The sequence below is a fragment of the Nuphar pumila genome, chromosome 2 (genome assembly GCF_984573655.1).
Source record: "Nuphar pumila chromosome 2, dmNupPumi1.hap1.1, whole genome shotgun sequence".
Taxonomy (NCBI): domain Eukaryota; kingdom Viridiplantae; phylum Streptophyta; class Magnoliopsida; order Nymphaeales; family Nymphaeaceae; genus Nuphar; species Nuphar pumila.
The window spans coordinates 12,489,933-12,505,646 of record NC_143250.1 but is presented as its reverse complement, the minus strand read 5'-3'; the positions used below and the strand labels follow the sequence as shown (position 1 = coordinate 12,505,646).

Below are 15,714 nucleotides of genomic sequence, written 5' to 3'. Positions count from 1 at the left end.
TCAAAGCACAAACCTAATACTACCCATCACCCTCTCAACCCTTACACATACACACACCCCAATTTATAGATGAGAAAGAAAGAAAGAATGGTATAAAACCATAGAGAAGAGAAGGAGAGAAGAAGTGAATGAGAGAGGAGGTCATCTCTCATTAATAAATGAGAGAGCTCCCAACAGCTAGAATTCTAGCCGTTGGGAGCAAGTCAAAGCTAGTTTGACTTGACCTCCAACATATATATTATATATATCATTATAATATATATTATTATATATTAAACAATACATATATATATATATATATATATATACTTATTATAACAAAATGATACACTAATCTTAACAACCCTCTCAAACTTACAGTGACTCACTGTAAGTTTGCAAATACAAGCTAAGAATCCATTACATTTGACTTTAACAAGTACTTCCATTCGGCTTCTTTAAACGGTGTTCTTGATCTTCAAACATATGCTCTAAGTCAGTCTCTAGGATTTTCAATGTCATCAAAGCTTGAGAATCTAAAAATAAAGCTCACAAAATATCCCAATCATACACATATTTGTATCATAAAAAGATTTTGAAAAGATTATTAATTATATATTATGAAGAGAGGATGGCCAAACACATCAAAAGTACAATATATAAAAAACATTTACTAAGACAATTTACCATTTTTCAAAAAAAATATTTGAAAACTCATTAATTTTGAGAAATCATAGTTCTTAATAAGAGAACATAAGTGCATAATATCAAAATGAGAGATGCATGCATAAAATACCTAAAAGATAGGTTTAAAAATCATTAATCACTTTAAACATTCATGAAAACATGCATTATTTAAAGACAATACACATATTTATCACATTAATGAATAAAAGACATGATCATTAAAGAAATAACTCACAAAAGAGTTTAAATCACAAAACATTTTTACACAGCAGAAGGCAAGAAATAATTTTAATTACTTCAACAAAGATTTGAGAAATGACAAATGTATAGTTCAATTTCATTTTAGAAGTAATATACCTAAAAAAGATGACTTATGAACCACAAACAAATTTGCAAGGTAAAATAATATATCCTTCAATGCTTAGAAAGCAATATAAGTAGGAATACAAAAGTGATAGTAATAAGGATCAGCATAAATACAGGAGAATCCAAGCATCAGTAACACTATATTGAGTGCTAAAAGACATTAATTCACCAAAAGACAAAACAAAGTGTCAACAATCTGAAGAGCATAACAAATGCATATGATAGCCACTATGGGCACACCCAACACAATAGTATTGAATAGGAACAAGAAAGTGCATCTTACGGGCTTACAAGAATACAATATTCAAAAAGCACAAAGTTCACTTATGAATTAATTACATACACTCATACACATAGGCAACTTAGGGCTCAAGAACATAATAAAAAATATAGGATTTTTTGTATCAAAGATGCTTGAGAAAACAATAATTAAACTTATGGAGAGCATGCAAGATAAATTAAATCATGCAAGTAAAGCATATATAACGCAAAAATGCATGAAAATATAATTATTTCTCATGCAATAGCAAATGAGTTTAGAAAAATATGAAGAGATTTAAAAATCTCATACATCATAGTGAATGAATTTTGCAAATCTTAACACTAGTTTGACCATCACAAATAATACTTAATCCTTAAAAATCAAGTATATCAGCGACTAGAACAAGAGCATATACATAATGCCACTAAAAGGCCAAAGACATACATGAAGGTGTGTACAAGCATCTCTTGCCTACATATAATGATACTCAAAACAAGTGTATCAATAATTAGAACAAGAGCATAATCACAATGCCAATGATGGGCTAAAATCACACACAAAGGTATAAATAAACATTTATTGTCTACATATAATGACACTAAAAAACAAGTGTATCAACGACTAGATCAAGAGTATAATCACAATGCCAACAATGGGTTAAAAATACATACGGAGGTGTGAACAAACATCTCTTGTCTACATATAATGACACTTAGATAAGAGGCATAAAAAAGAGAATATACTCGAGGTATGAAAGCTTATAATGAAAAAACACTAATGTCACAAAAAAGAATATCATTTTTAATAATCTTTCGAAACACCATGATTTCAAATAATGGATTGTCATCATAGATAAGCACAGTTATAAACATCCATAATAATAACAATGGCTAAGCAACGAATGAGTGATACGACACACTTGAAAAGAAGTAATCACTGTGTATATGTCTGACCCGATCCATTTATATATTGGATCGGGTCCAGACCCAATTGGTGTATATGTAAACTAACATGTTTAAAGGGGTATTTCTGTACCCTAGTTTTATTCACTTAATACATTTAATAGAATGAGAGGTGCAACCGATAATCGACTGAAACCCCTTTCTCTGAAATCTCTCTCTCCCCCCCCTCTCTCTCTTTTTCTCTGTGACAGGTAAGAGTGGAGATCGAAGGCTCCTTTCTTTCATGGTATCAGAGCAGCGTGACGAGCTGCCTTGGCTTCACGGTGGCTCAGTTTCACGGTACGAGCTGCCTTGGTTTCACGGTGGCTCGGTTTCACGGTAAAAAGCAGATCCCTTTCACGGTGACAGTTTCACAGTGACAATCGACCCTTTCTGAAAATATTCCCTCTGCTGAGATCGTGTTTCTGAAAGTATTTCACTGTGACAGTTTCACGGTGACAGTCGACCCTTTCTGAAAATATTTCCTCTACTGAGTTCATGTTTCTGGAAGTATTTCACGGTGACAGTCGACCCTTTCTGAAAATATTCCCTCTGCTGAGTTCGTGTTTCTGGAAGTATTTCACTGTGAGTTCATGATTCTGAAACGACCCTTTCACGGTAACAGTCGACCCTTTCTGGAAGTATTCACGGTGAGTTCGTGATTCTGAAAAATATTTTTGAGTTCAGAAAATATTTCTGCAAAGTATTTCTGATGTTTCGTGGGTTCTGGAAGTTTTTCACGGTGAGTTTGTGATTCTAAAAAAAAAAAATTATTTCTGAGTTCGCGATTCTGAAACTGTTGTTTCGTGCATCACGAAGTATTTCTGCTGTGTATCTCCCATACTCTGCTGTGGAATACCTAAGTGTCAGCCGAGTCCTCTGCTGTGATATACCTAAAATCCTGTTAGCCGAGTCCTCTGCTGTGATATACCTAAGTGTCAGTCCAGGTTTTCTCAAAATGGATTTCTCTCATGGGCAGTCTTGTCTGTCCTCAAGCTTTCTCGGTCAACTAGTCTCTGAAAAATTGAATAACTCCAATTTCTTAACCTGAAAAAGACAGATCATTCCATTTATAAAGAGTCAGGACCTCTCTGGTCATCTGGATGGATCTGTTCCACCGCCTCCAGAATTCCTCTCGCAGGGAAAGGCGGACGATAAAGGAGAACAATCTGTTGTTCTTCACAAGAACCCAGAATGTATTGCTTGGATGAAGAGGGATCAATCGTTAGTGGCCTACATCACTTCAACTCTCACAGGAGGTCCTTATTGCTCTTCCTGATGATTGTTCGGCCAAGGAACTGTGGGATGAGTTAGTTCAAACGTATTCACAAATTTCTGAGGCAAGAATTATGTTTCTTAAGCGAGAGTTTCAAATGCTGAAGAAAGATTCTATGTCTGTTATGGAATACTTGAACAAAATGAAAGGCATCACGGACCAGTTGGCTGTTGTTGGGTGTCTTGTCAGTGAAAAGGATAAAGTACAACAAACCTTCAGTGGATTAGGGTTAGACTATCATGTTATGATGACTACCTTATTATGTTTACCAGAACTTCCAAAGTTTGAAGATCTTCGTGCGAAATTATTGCAATATGAGATGACTCTGAAAGGATCTTCTGAAGATTCTCATGGGAATTCAGGAACACAAGATGTGTTGGCTATGGGAATGAGTTATGGCCGAGGACGAGAAAGTTCTTTTCGAGGAAAAGGAGGCCAAGGGAGAAACACCTATGGAGGTCGTGGCATACTTCTGACACCCAATATACAAGGACAAAGACTCATTCCCACTTGTTTTCTATGCAACAAGAAAGGGCACATTAAAGCAAATTGTTGGTTTAATCCTCAAAACAAAGGGAAAGCTCCACAAGCAGAGGCTAGGAAGGATGGAGAAGTAAAGGAGTTGCTGTTGGCAGCCTTGGCAGGATTGAATATGAAGCAAAATGACAAAGGAATTTGGTATGTCGACTCTGGAGCAGCTACTCATGTCACAGGTGATGCGGGTAAACTCTTGACTCTTACTCCTTATGTTGGTAAGAATAACATAGTCACAGGAGATGGATCTCATCATTCAATCTCACATACTGGAAATGCCATTATACCAATGTCAAAGTCCTCTCTTAAACTTCCAAGTGTCATCCATGCACTTAATATTCAAAAGAATATTGTTTCTGTCTCAAAACTTGTTGATGATGCCAATGCTTCAGTTGAATTTACTCCCTCTTCTGTTTATGTCAAGGATCTTCGCACGAGGAAGACATTCGCTGAAGGAAAACGATTGGGCAACATGTATATCTTTCAAGAAGATCCTTCCTCCATTCATTCCGACTATTCATCCTTGAAGCCTCACCAACGTCAATTTTTTGATCCTGATTTTATATTTAACATTTCTGAATGTAATAAGCCAAGACTTTGGCATAGTCGTCTTGGCCATTGTGGTCATCATTTTATTGAAAAACTTGTCTTGAATAATTTTATTCCCAAGTCCAGTCTGAGTTCAGAGGTTGTTGATACCAAGTGTTCTAGTTGTCTTTTATGTAAGAGTCATGTCTTACCATTTGCTTCCATCAATAAAAGAGCTTCAAGGCCAGTTGATACCAAGTGTTCTAGTCCAGTTCTTTCAACACTCACAAATCCAGATATCAAACAACCGTTAGTTAGAGATAATCCACAAGTTGACCATTTAAACTGATATGAAACAAAGTGCACACAACTCACCCCAACAAACTTCTCTGATTCAAAATAACGAGGCCAAGAGAAATAATGCATCATATAAAATTTTGTGATGGACAATCTAAATGCCGTAATAAGGCAATACATACTCACATAATTCAATTTTCAAATAGGCGAGTTCATATCAAATATCTGATTTGAAAAAACAAGTTTCAAATCAAATCCAATAAAGTTGGTAAAAATCTTAGCATAAAAATTAGTGTAATCATATGCACAACAATATGTCAATTGATGCAATTATATCAATATATGATGTCTTATGGCAATTTTCACAAACTTGAATAAGCAAATAACGAGTCATGCCCAATATAAGCGCTCTGCGTAGAGGTGATAAGATTATGAGGTTTGAGAATCCTTCAAAAGATCATAAATCCACCAAGAAACAAGTGTATTTAGCACATCACATACAAAAGGTCAATAAATCTCATTAAAGACACAAGAACACATATGATAAGAGGTTGAAGATAATCATATGGAGATTCTTAAAAAGTTATAAAAAAAATTAAGTGCACTAGTGCACAACTACACAAACACAAAAACATGATAAGATACAAAGAGCCAACTAAGGGCTATATACAATCTTCACAAAGAGGAACAAGAGACATAAAAATAATATAGATGTTTTTGATAAAATAATATCAAAGAGACAAAAAATCCACACATATATGATCACATCAAGAGTTTTTTCTCATAATGTAACATTCTTTAATAAGCATGATGTAAAGTATCAATACACAAGAGAGAAATCACAAAAGATGAACACATTTATTATACGATAACAAGTCATTATTATGCCATTCAATAAAGACTTCTTAAGGCATATGCCAAAAAGAAAATCTTAATCCAACACGTAATATTTGAAAATAATCTTACTTTATAGAGCAATATTGCTCAAATATATATGAAATAACATATTCAAAGCGGTCTCATTAGAAATCGATCACAATAAAAGTTTATGCTTGATCACATCATAATATATTAAAAATTCCAAAGATGGTCCTTACATACGTGAAGAAATATAAATTTTTAGTATTTTGCAATACACATAATATTTTAAGAAGCCACATATTCAACTTGAGTGGATAACTACAAAGGTGTCTTTTAAGGAACACACTCACAATACCCACAAAGAGAACCGGAAAGAGGTGTTCTAAAAGAACACAATCACAAATCCCACAAAGGGGATACATAATAAGGCACAATATAAAAATATATTTTTATTCCAATGAAGTGAGTGTGCAAAAGCATATATATCTTTGCAAAATATAGATTTCACTACACATATCCATAATCTATGACATATATGTATCAATACACAACAATTTATACATCAAAAAATATTTATTTTTAACATGTTTCCTTTTAAAACTTACCATACATATGAAAAACAAGAAGCCAAAGATACATACCGGAATGCGAAATCCTTTAGTCAATTTCATTCATTAATATGAATCTTTTCCAAGACTCTGATGCCTTGCTCTGATACCATGTCACGAAATCAAATAGATTTCAATGCACTTCATGATGAACTCCAAGAATCAGAATACTATATATTTGGACACAAACTTAGGAGCTAGAATGACACATATGAAAATGTGAATGAATAACTATTCATGATGGACATTAAAAATACAAAAGCAAAATTACATTGGTCAATGAATAACTTTATTCATAATGGACACTAAAAATACAAAAAGAAAAATTATATTTAAACCTCACTACAAATACACTCAACACACAAGCCTAATACTACCTATCACTCTCTAAACCCTTACACATACACACACAACCCAATTTGTAGAGGAGAAAGGGAGAAAAAATGGTGTAAAACCATAGAGAAGAGAAGGAGAGAAGAAGTGAATGAGAGAGAGGAAGTCATCTCTCATTAATGAATGAGAGAGCTCCCAACGGCTAGAATTCTAGACGTTGGGAGCAAGTCAAAACTAGTTTCACTTGACCCCCAACATATATATATATATTATTAAATATATAATACATATTATTATATATATTATATATACATTATTACAATATATATAATATATATTATTATATATTAAACAATGCATATAGAGATACGTATACATACATATATATACTTATATAACAAAATGATACATTAATCTTAACAAAAGAAACATTCCAGACTGCTTGCTGTTGAGACGTGACATCCTAGCCTGGAGTCAGATTCATACTGGATCCAAATTTGGTCTATGCTAAAGTTATTTTCTGTTTATCATGTTTTATTATGAGTGTTATATTGTATTATCTAGTTTTGCCCCTTTCCTTGTATATTAGATTGTTGTTAATATAGGGCAATATTGTAAATGTTCATGTAAATGAGAAAGTTTCTTTAATATAAGGAAAAGAGCCCAAACGTCCATGTTGTTGACGTTTTGGGGTATTGCAACAACTTCTTCTCCTCTCTATCATCTTGTTCTTTCAAGCAAAGATCTAGTTTTACATGGTATCAGAGCGGGTCTCTTATTAAAGACTCAACATCAAGGTAAGATCGAAAATTTTGGCTGCAAAAAAAATCTCCTTTCTTAAATCTTGTTCTCTTCTTTTATTCTCTATCGTTTTTCCTTCTCAAAAAAAAAATCTTGGTCCTCCTTTCTTTCTTTGCTATCAACCTATATTCTCCATCGATCTTGATCTACTTCTCTTGGGTTAAAATAATTTTCTCCTCCTTTCTTTTAGATCTGAACCTCGTTCCAGATCTGTAAGTTTTGTTCTTGGAAAGAAAACTATAGTTTCTAAATCTTTTTTTTTTTCGATCTATAAAATCTTGTTTTGGTTTTCAAATCTAAAAATGTTTTTCTCAGCCTTAACCCATTGATTTGATTTTCAGATCTAGAATAGTCTGTCGATTTTCAGATATGAAGATATCTTGTTTATTTTAGATCTGAAAATAAAGTATTTTCTTATCAGGGTTTCGTCCAAGACACGTGACGTTTATATTCACGGGAAGAAATTTGTCTTCATCGATCTGATTTCAGATCAAAAAACAAAAATTAGTTATATATATTTTGAGAGATATATCTGATGTGCAGCAAAAAAAATTTGCCGTGAAAAATCATTTGGGCTTTCAGTGTTATTTTTCTTTACTTAGTTTCATCTTTTGTTATTTCAATTTTGTCTCTGTAGCATGTATATTACTGGTTCTGTTAGACAAGTTTATCATATAAGTTATGCACAAGCCTTATATGAAGGTTACCTGAAATCGTAGGCCTTGGGTCATGATCAGTCGATCCTTGTGATTTCAAATGTGAATACTTTTTCGTGGCACTGGCTTCTGGCATTATGCAAACTGCATTCTTCTTTCATGGAAGTCCATATAAATTCATATGATTGGGTGATACGTAGTCGGCTGAATTGAATAGACTGTTTAGTTAGGAGGATGGGGGTCCGGGATAGGTAAGCCCGACCATCTTATCTAGCATATGCAAAAACTTACACTTATGCCCGGTGAATATGTGAAGTATTATCTTAGTATATCATTTTACTGGTTGTACAATCATGAATGTGATCATGGATCGGTTATTGATATTTTTGTGAGCATGTACGCTTGATGAGAATCTGTATTGCACATGTACACTCACACACTCAAAGAAGACATGGATTGGTTAATACCCGTATGTGATGTAGGTAACACACATATAGTGAAAATGCATATGATTGATAAATGACATGTATATGGTTGGGTTATGATTGCATGAGTGCACATGCTTTTGGCATTATTGGCATAGTGTTTTGGATAAACATTACTTGGTTTTATTATGTGATGCACCGATGGCCTAAATGGACCATCATCGGCCTAGAGAGCCGTGAGTTTGTTTTCTTTTCACATATAATTTGACTGCATCACTTACACCACATAAGTTGGTATGGCACACTACTACACTGTTCCTGTGGTCTTTACGGGCTGGAGTCCCGAGAATTCTCGCAGAGGTGGATGCGAGCTTTTTCACTTTACTTTTGCATATGGTGTTGCAAGCTTAAATAATTGAGGTAAATTAAAAACATAATAAAGAACAATGTAATATATGTTCTGGGATCTTCCATCTGGAGAATGAAGATCTTAGAGATACGGTCTTGGGGAGACTGTGAGGATACAAAAACTCTGTGTGTTGTAATTTTGTCTCCTGAACCCGATATTGAGGTTCTTTCTCCTGGCTACGGTTTTAGGGAGAGTCCGCCAAGGAAGTGACACTTGTGGGCGTGGGGTGTTGGTCACAGTTGTGAGTTTGTTTGGTACCAAGGAAGTGACACTTGTGGGCGTAGGTCCCTTGTGTCCCCGATATTAGATGTGGAGGTTTAATGTTACGAAGGTGATTCGGTCGAGGGCTAAGTTGGAACCCAGTAATAAAATACAAATTGTGTGCTAAGCTACCTTGGAAACCTACTTAACCTCGGGGATTGTACCCGTTTGGTGTATCCGCGGGCAACAGTAATTAAAAAGCTGAACTTAAAGTTGTGTGTATTTAATAGGGCATGCATATGCAAAAGAAAAAGAAAACTTAAAGGTAAGATAATAAAAGGACCCATGCATTGAAAAGAAGTCATGTATCTTCCTGTTATGCATTAGATCATGCATATTTGAATTGTTCTTTAAATCATGATAGAATGGTGGGTGATATTTTATTTACTTCCTAAAAAGCATGCTGAAAGATCTTGTTACTTAGTTCTTGTATATGCTCATGCATTACTGTTTCTTCCTGCTTAGCATATGTAACTGGTTGCAAGTATGGTTATTTAAATTCTGCAAGTTTTTATATCTGCACTCACTCAAATCATTACATGAAATCTTATCCATGTTCTTTGTCTCACATGGTTTCTTTAGAAGTAGCTGTGCTCAGAATTTCGGTTCTAACACCCTACTTTGTTGGTTTTTCAAAGAAAATGGTGAACAGTGAGGTAGGACTGGTTACTGGGAATGGATGAGAGTCATACTTGGGTTTGACAGCTTCAGCAGGGGACAAAGATGCTCTTTCTTCAATCCTTCTTGCTTTTTCAGTTGTTACTTTATTTTTAGTCGAATAAAACATTGTCTCTAAAATTTACTCTTATTCATAAATAAAGAAATTGTTTTGGTTCTTATGGATGATGGTTGCAAGTTCGTTTGTGGTGTTTGGGCTATTCAGTTGGAATTGAAACTGTAAGGACCCCGGGTCTCTGATAAGTTTTTCGCACTGTTATAAAAAAAAATATTCCGCATTTTCAAGGGGTATGAGTTGGGGTCGTTACAATAGTTGTCAAGTGTCGAAGAGTCATGTACTTTCATTTGTTTCTAGCAATAAAAGAGCTTCTAGACCTTTTGAGATTATTCACTCTGATCTATGGGGTCCAACTCCTAAATATTCATCTTCTGAAAGTCGTTTCTATGTGATCTTTATTGATAACTTTTCCCGATACATCTGGATATATTTCATGAAACATAAGCATGCAATTTTTTATATATTAAAAAAAATTTATGCTATGGTTCAAAATCAATTCTCTTTGTCCATCTTGAATTTTCAGTGTGATGGTAGGGGTGAATACTCTAATGATTTTATTGAATATCTTAAGATGAATGGGATCAATCAAAAAATATCATGCCCTCGAATACCCCAACTGAATGGCCTTGTTGAGCGAAAGCACAAATATATTGTTGAGAGTGCTTTAGCGCTGATAGACGAATTTATGGACAGAGGCATTTCACACTGTCGTTCACATTATAAATATGTTGCCAATAAAAATAATTCAAGACAGATTTCCATATTATGAACTTTTTGGTAGGCAGCCTAACTATGGATTCTTGAAGGCTTATGGCTGCTTTTGTTATATGCACATTGATGCGACGTTAAGGAATAAATTTGATAAAAGAGAAGTCCACACAGGTGCTTCAGATTTCGTCATCGGTAGAGTTATTATATAGGAAGGACATCCGATTGCTTACGAGAGTCAAAAGTTAAAGGATGCAGATAGACACTACACTGTGCACGAGCGTGAGATGACGGCCATTGTGCACTACCTCAGGACATGGTGACACTTCCTTCTGGGTGCCCGGTTCGTCATCAAGACAGACAATGTCACCACGAGCTATTTCTAGACGCAGAAGAAGTTGACGCCCAAACAAGCTCGATGGCAAATGTTCCTGCTGAGTTCGACTTCGCTTTAAAGTATAATGTGGTTGCCCTGAGTCGTAAGGTTGCACTGGCGGTTGTGCGGGCAGAGCCTTCCAAAGTTCACTTGGAGGGTGCGTTACTGGACCGCATCCGCGAAGGAATGCAGCAGGACACAACGATGCAACACTTTGTCTCTCTGGCACAAGCGGGAAAGACTCGACGATTTTGGCTATGAGACAGCCTCCTCGTGACAAAAGGAGGATGCGTCCTTGTGCCACAGTGGGGAAACATTCGTTGCGAATTGCTTAAGGAGTGCCATGATACATTATGGGCCGGTCATCCAGGTCCAGAGAGGACCTTAGCACTCCTTGAGCGCGGCTACTATTGGCCGCAGATGAGAGATGATGTGGATGGGTATGTGCGATCGTGCTTCGTCTGCCAGCAAGACAAGGGGATCAACTAGAAGACTGTCGGCCTCCTTGAGCCTCTACCTATTCTAGAACGTCCTTGGAAAAACATTTTCATGGACTTCATTGTTAGTCTGTCAAAAGTAGATGGCTTCAGCTCCATCCTGGTAGTGGTGGATCGTTTATCTAAGTACGACACCTTCATCCTAACTTTCAAAGAGTGCCCCGTAGAGAAGACTGCAGAGCTGCTTGTCAAGCATATTGTAAAGCACTGGGGTGTATCAAGAAACATTATGAGCGATCGTGATGTTCACTTCACGGGCATATTATGACATTAAGTGTTTCGGCTACTTGGCTCTGATTTGCTGTTTTCACCCATAAACGGATGGGCAGACAAAGCGTATCAACAGACTGTTGGAGCAGTACTTTAGGCACTTTGTTAGTGTCAATCAGAAAGACTGGGTGAAGCTCCTGGACGTGACCCGATTCTGCTATAATCTTCAGAAGAGTGAGTCTTCAGGCTACAGCCCGTTCGAGATAGCTATGAGGCAGCAACCGCTGACCCAGCATACTCTAACCGCTCATGAGAAGGGAAGGTCATCCTTTACTTATCAGTTTGTTCGAGATTGACACGAGCAGACCAAGGCCTTTCTGCACAAGGCGACTAAGATGATGAAGAAATGAGCGGATAAGCGTCGTCGGCCTGCTGAGTTCTGTGTTGGAAACCAGGTGTTGGTGAAGCTTTACCCGGATCGCACAGGCATCTTTCGTGGGCGGCACCGCGAACTGATCAAGAAGTACGAGGGACCATTCACCATCACCAAGAGAGTGGACAATCTGACGTACAAGCTGGACCTGCCCTCAGACTTCAAGGTGCACTCAGTGTTTCACATGTGCAACCTAAAACTGTTCTATGCGGACAAGGGGGATCTGGAACATAACGTGCCACAACGCGCTTCTATCCTGCAGAGGGTCTCGACAACACAACGGGTCGAGAAGCGTCTCAGCAAGATCTTTTGCCACAAGGTCAACTATTTGGGCGAAGCGAAAAAGTATTTTGTGCAATGGGAGGAGACAACGGAACTAACGTGCGAACCAGCATTTCGGATGAAGAGCCACTACCCAGATGAAGTCAGGGCCTACCATGAAACAGATGGCGCTGAGGGTGGCACATGATTTGAAGGGGAGAGCCTGTTCCCCTATGACCTACTTTGTACAGTTGTGTCCAAAGTCTGTTTTGCTTTGGTTGAGTCTTGATGTAAGTGTTGAGTCACTTGTAACTTTCTTCGGGCCACCCTTGCACTTTTGTTTAGATTGATAAATACCATGAAGGGTTAGCCCGTGGATCTGAAGTGTAATGAGCTTGTGGGCAAAATAGTGAATGAATGCAAATGCATTGAGCCTTCTTTGTTCACCCTCATTGTGATTACCTTCAAGTGATTGCAATTTCTCTCTCTTCTCTTACGCTCTCTTGCACTCTCTATACTCAAAGCTTCCGCAGCGACAAGCGAGCGACCGGAAAGGCTTGCGGCGGTAAGGAAGGACCGTCACGATGCACTGGCCTATTGAAAAAATATGCCCGTGACAGGGGTGCTCCCTTATTTATATATGCACCAAAAGCATAATTGGCAAATATTACTTCCAAAGATAATATTTGACGAATTCCAAGAATTAAGGGCTTTCACTTTTCCATTCCTAGTGCCCAGCTCCCAAACCCAGCATGAATTTTATTTTATTTTAGTGTTTTTCTTTTGTTTCAAATTATTTTACTTTCTTCAGCTGATTGTCTTATTAGTTTAGTTCCTGTATCAATGATTCAATAAATGAAACAAGCAAACTGGATTGATTCCATGCATCTGTATCCAATAGATGAGATAGTACAATGGGGAGAACCATAAATATCTATTTAGTATACTGTCTATTGTATGAAGATATGAAATGTAGAATTGATGGAGATCAATCTAAATCAATTTACAATAAGTATACTACATGTGAATGAGAATCCACAAGTTCATTATTACCTTGTTCATCGCTTTATTCAATTTTCTCATATGTGCACCTTTTTTTGGTTTAATTACCTTGGATGTTCATGTGAACGATGACTGCTTTTGTCCTTTACCATTGTAATTTTTTTTCAAGTTTCTACAACTGTTCTAGTTGGTTGTTTTTTAACATTTGGAACTTCTGCACAATGCAGCTCTTGGAAAGGATTGGTCCGGCAACGGAGAAACTTAAACACAAAGGGATTGATTTCTCTCTCTGGTTTAAGCCAGAGAAGTACCAAACAGATTTTTGAATGGATTTTGTTTTATCTTTCGTGTTAAATGGTAGGGCACCTATTGTTTTGCTACAGGCTATTTTGTTCTTTGAGTGTCATTGTTGGCTTGAACTGTTCCACCTTGAGATGTTTGAGAGTGTTCTGTGAAGGTGCGAGCAGGCAGAACAAGGTTTCATCTTAATGTGATATCATATTTGTTTTTTTCCTGTTTTTTTCTGGATTTTTTGCTTTTGCTTTTGCATCTTAGGCTATGTTTGAGAGCCTTGAATCAGAGGTGTGCTGCATTTTCCCCTGCTGCTCTCATGCTCTGCTGTTTGGAAACTGTGGTGTTGCCAAAGCACTACATTGGAAATAGAATTGCCGGCCTCTTACACCACATTTCAACACCATTCACAAAAGAATGCTTTTGGCAACTCCATCCTCAACATCACATTTTGGCAACACATGAAAATGGTGTTTCCATCTCAATGCAAGGCTCCCAAACACAGTCTTACTGAAGAAGTGTTAAGCAAAGGGCTCCTAGTTGACCCTGATAATTGTACTGCATCATGAGAAGAATTTGCAGCTTGTAAGGAGTGCTGTGGTTAGATCCATGTATGTGTGACTACCTCAATCTGCCTTTGGCCATACACAGATCCTTGGTTCATAAGGGTGCAAAATGCGCCACGCTTGATCAAAGCTGGATCTACTCCATTTGTTTGATAAATGATCTTAACTTTAGCTCAGATCTCGAATTTGAGGTTTTGAGTTTACTAGAAGCTCAATAAGCTCTTCATGGTATTGCACAATATGGTGCATAGTGTTTACGAGTTCTATCACTAAGGGTGCATTTGATTGCCTAGGACCGAGATCGGATTTGAGATAATAGGATCTCAAAACCAAAGATGATCTCTGGTTTGATCTTCTTCCTCCCTGCTGTCCAGCTAGCGAAAGGCCTATTTCAAGGGTTTTAGAGATCTCAAATCCTCAGACCTGAGATTCTGTTTGCATGAATGAAGGATCTAGCGTGGGGCCTATGCCATTTAAGACCCCTGGATCTCATATCTACGGCATTCAAACGATGGACAAGCATTAACATTAACGTCAGCAGTTCTAGACCTGGTCTGTGGTAGTGTGGTTATTTCAATGTTTCTGCCTAAGCAAAGGAACCAATCATAAACTTGAACCCAACCCAACCAGAAAAAAATCTTGAAATAATTGGAAAAAAGAAAAGGGATTAAATACATCTCAAAGGGATGGCTGACGAAAACCCAATAAGGGGATTTAATATTTTTATATACTAGAATATTAAATTATTTTTTTATTGATTAAAATTTAAAAAAATCATGTCCACGTGTCCTTTTTTCTAACAATTTATGAACTGGGTCCTCGAATTCATGTCATGTGCAGGGTTATACCCATACCTTTGTTACATAGTTTAAAAAAAATTCAATCTTAGAGGAGTTTGACCCAGTCTTGGTTGTGTTCTAGATTCAAACGGGAAAATGGATAGCCTACGACCAATTTGGTTCCACTCATCCCCTATGTGATCCCTATTGTCATACCTGATTTTATGACTCATTGATGATTCAAGTTGTTTTGATCAAATCTGAACCCATAGATGTGATCTACATGATCCAGTTAGTGAATATCGGTATTTGAATTAATATAATATGATCTATGCCAAAATTTTGTGGCAATTAAAAAATAAACATGGTTATAAACGTGCCAATATTTATTGATTTTAAAAAAATCATATTTTTGTCAAAAAAATGTAATTCAAGGGCTAATTCCTAGCAAATTGACCTGTGGCTGAATCCGTGTATTGGGTCAGAATTGTTCAAAACAATTTGCATTAATGATATCTCAGATGTGGTATGACGATGGGGATGAGTGGAACTGAGTCCACCCACGGCTGGGTCGGACCAGATTCCTGTTCGGGTTCACCGGGTCCAAACATATGGATCCGTAACAGGACTG

General features: G+C 36.8%; 1 protein-coding gene across 1 annotated transcript in view; it reads left to right on the top strand.

The window, feature by feature from the left end:
• The window catches only part of IMPL1 (myo-inositol monophosphatase like 1), a 53,273-nt gene extending 39,314 nt beyond the window's left edge, over positions 1-13,959 (top strand). Inside the window, exon 10 of the mRNA XM_089995277.1 lies at positions 13,675-13,959. Coding sequence (XP_089851403.1) covers positions 13,675-13,773 — 99 coding nt within the window. The 3' untranslated portion in view covers positions 13,774-13,959. The remainder of the gene's footprint in view (positions 1-13,674) is intronic.
• The last annotated feature ends 1,755 nt before the right edge of the window (positions 13,960-15,714 follow it).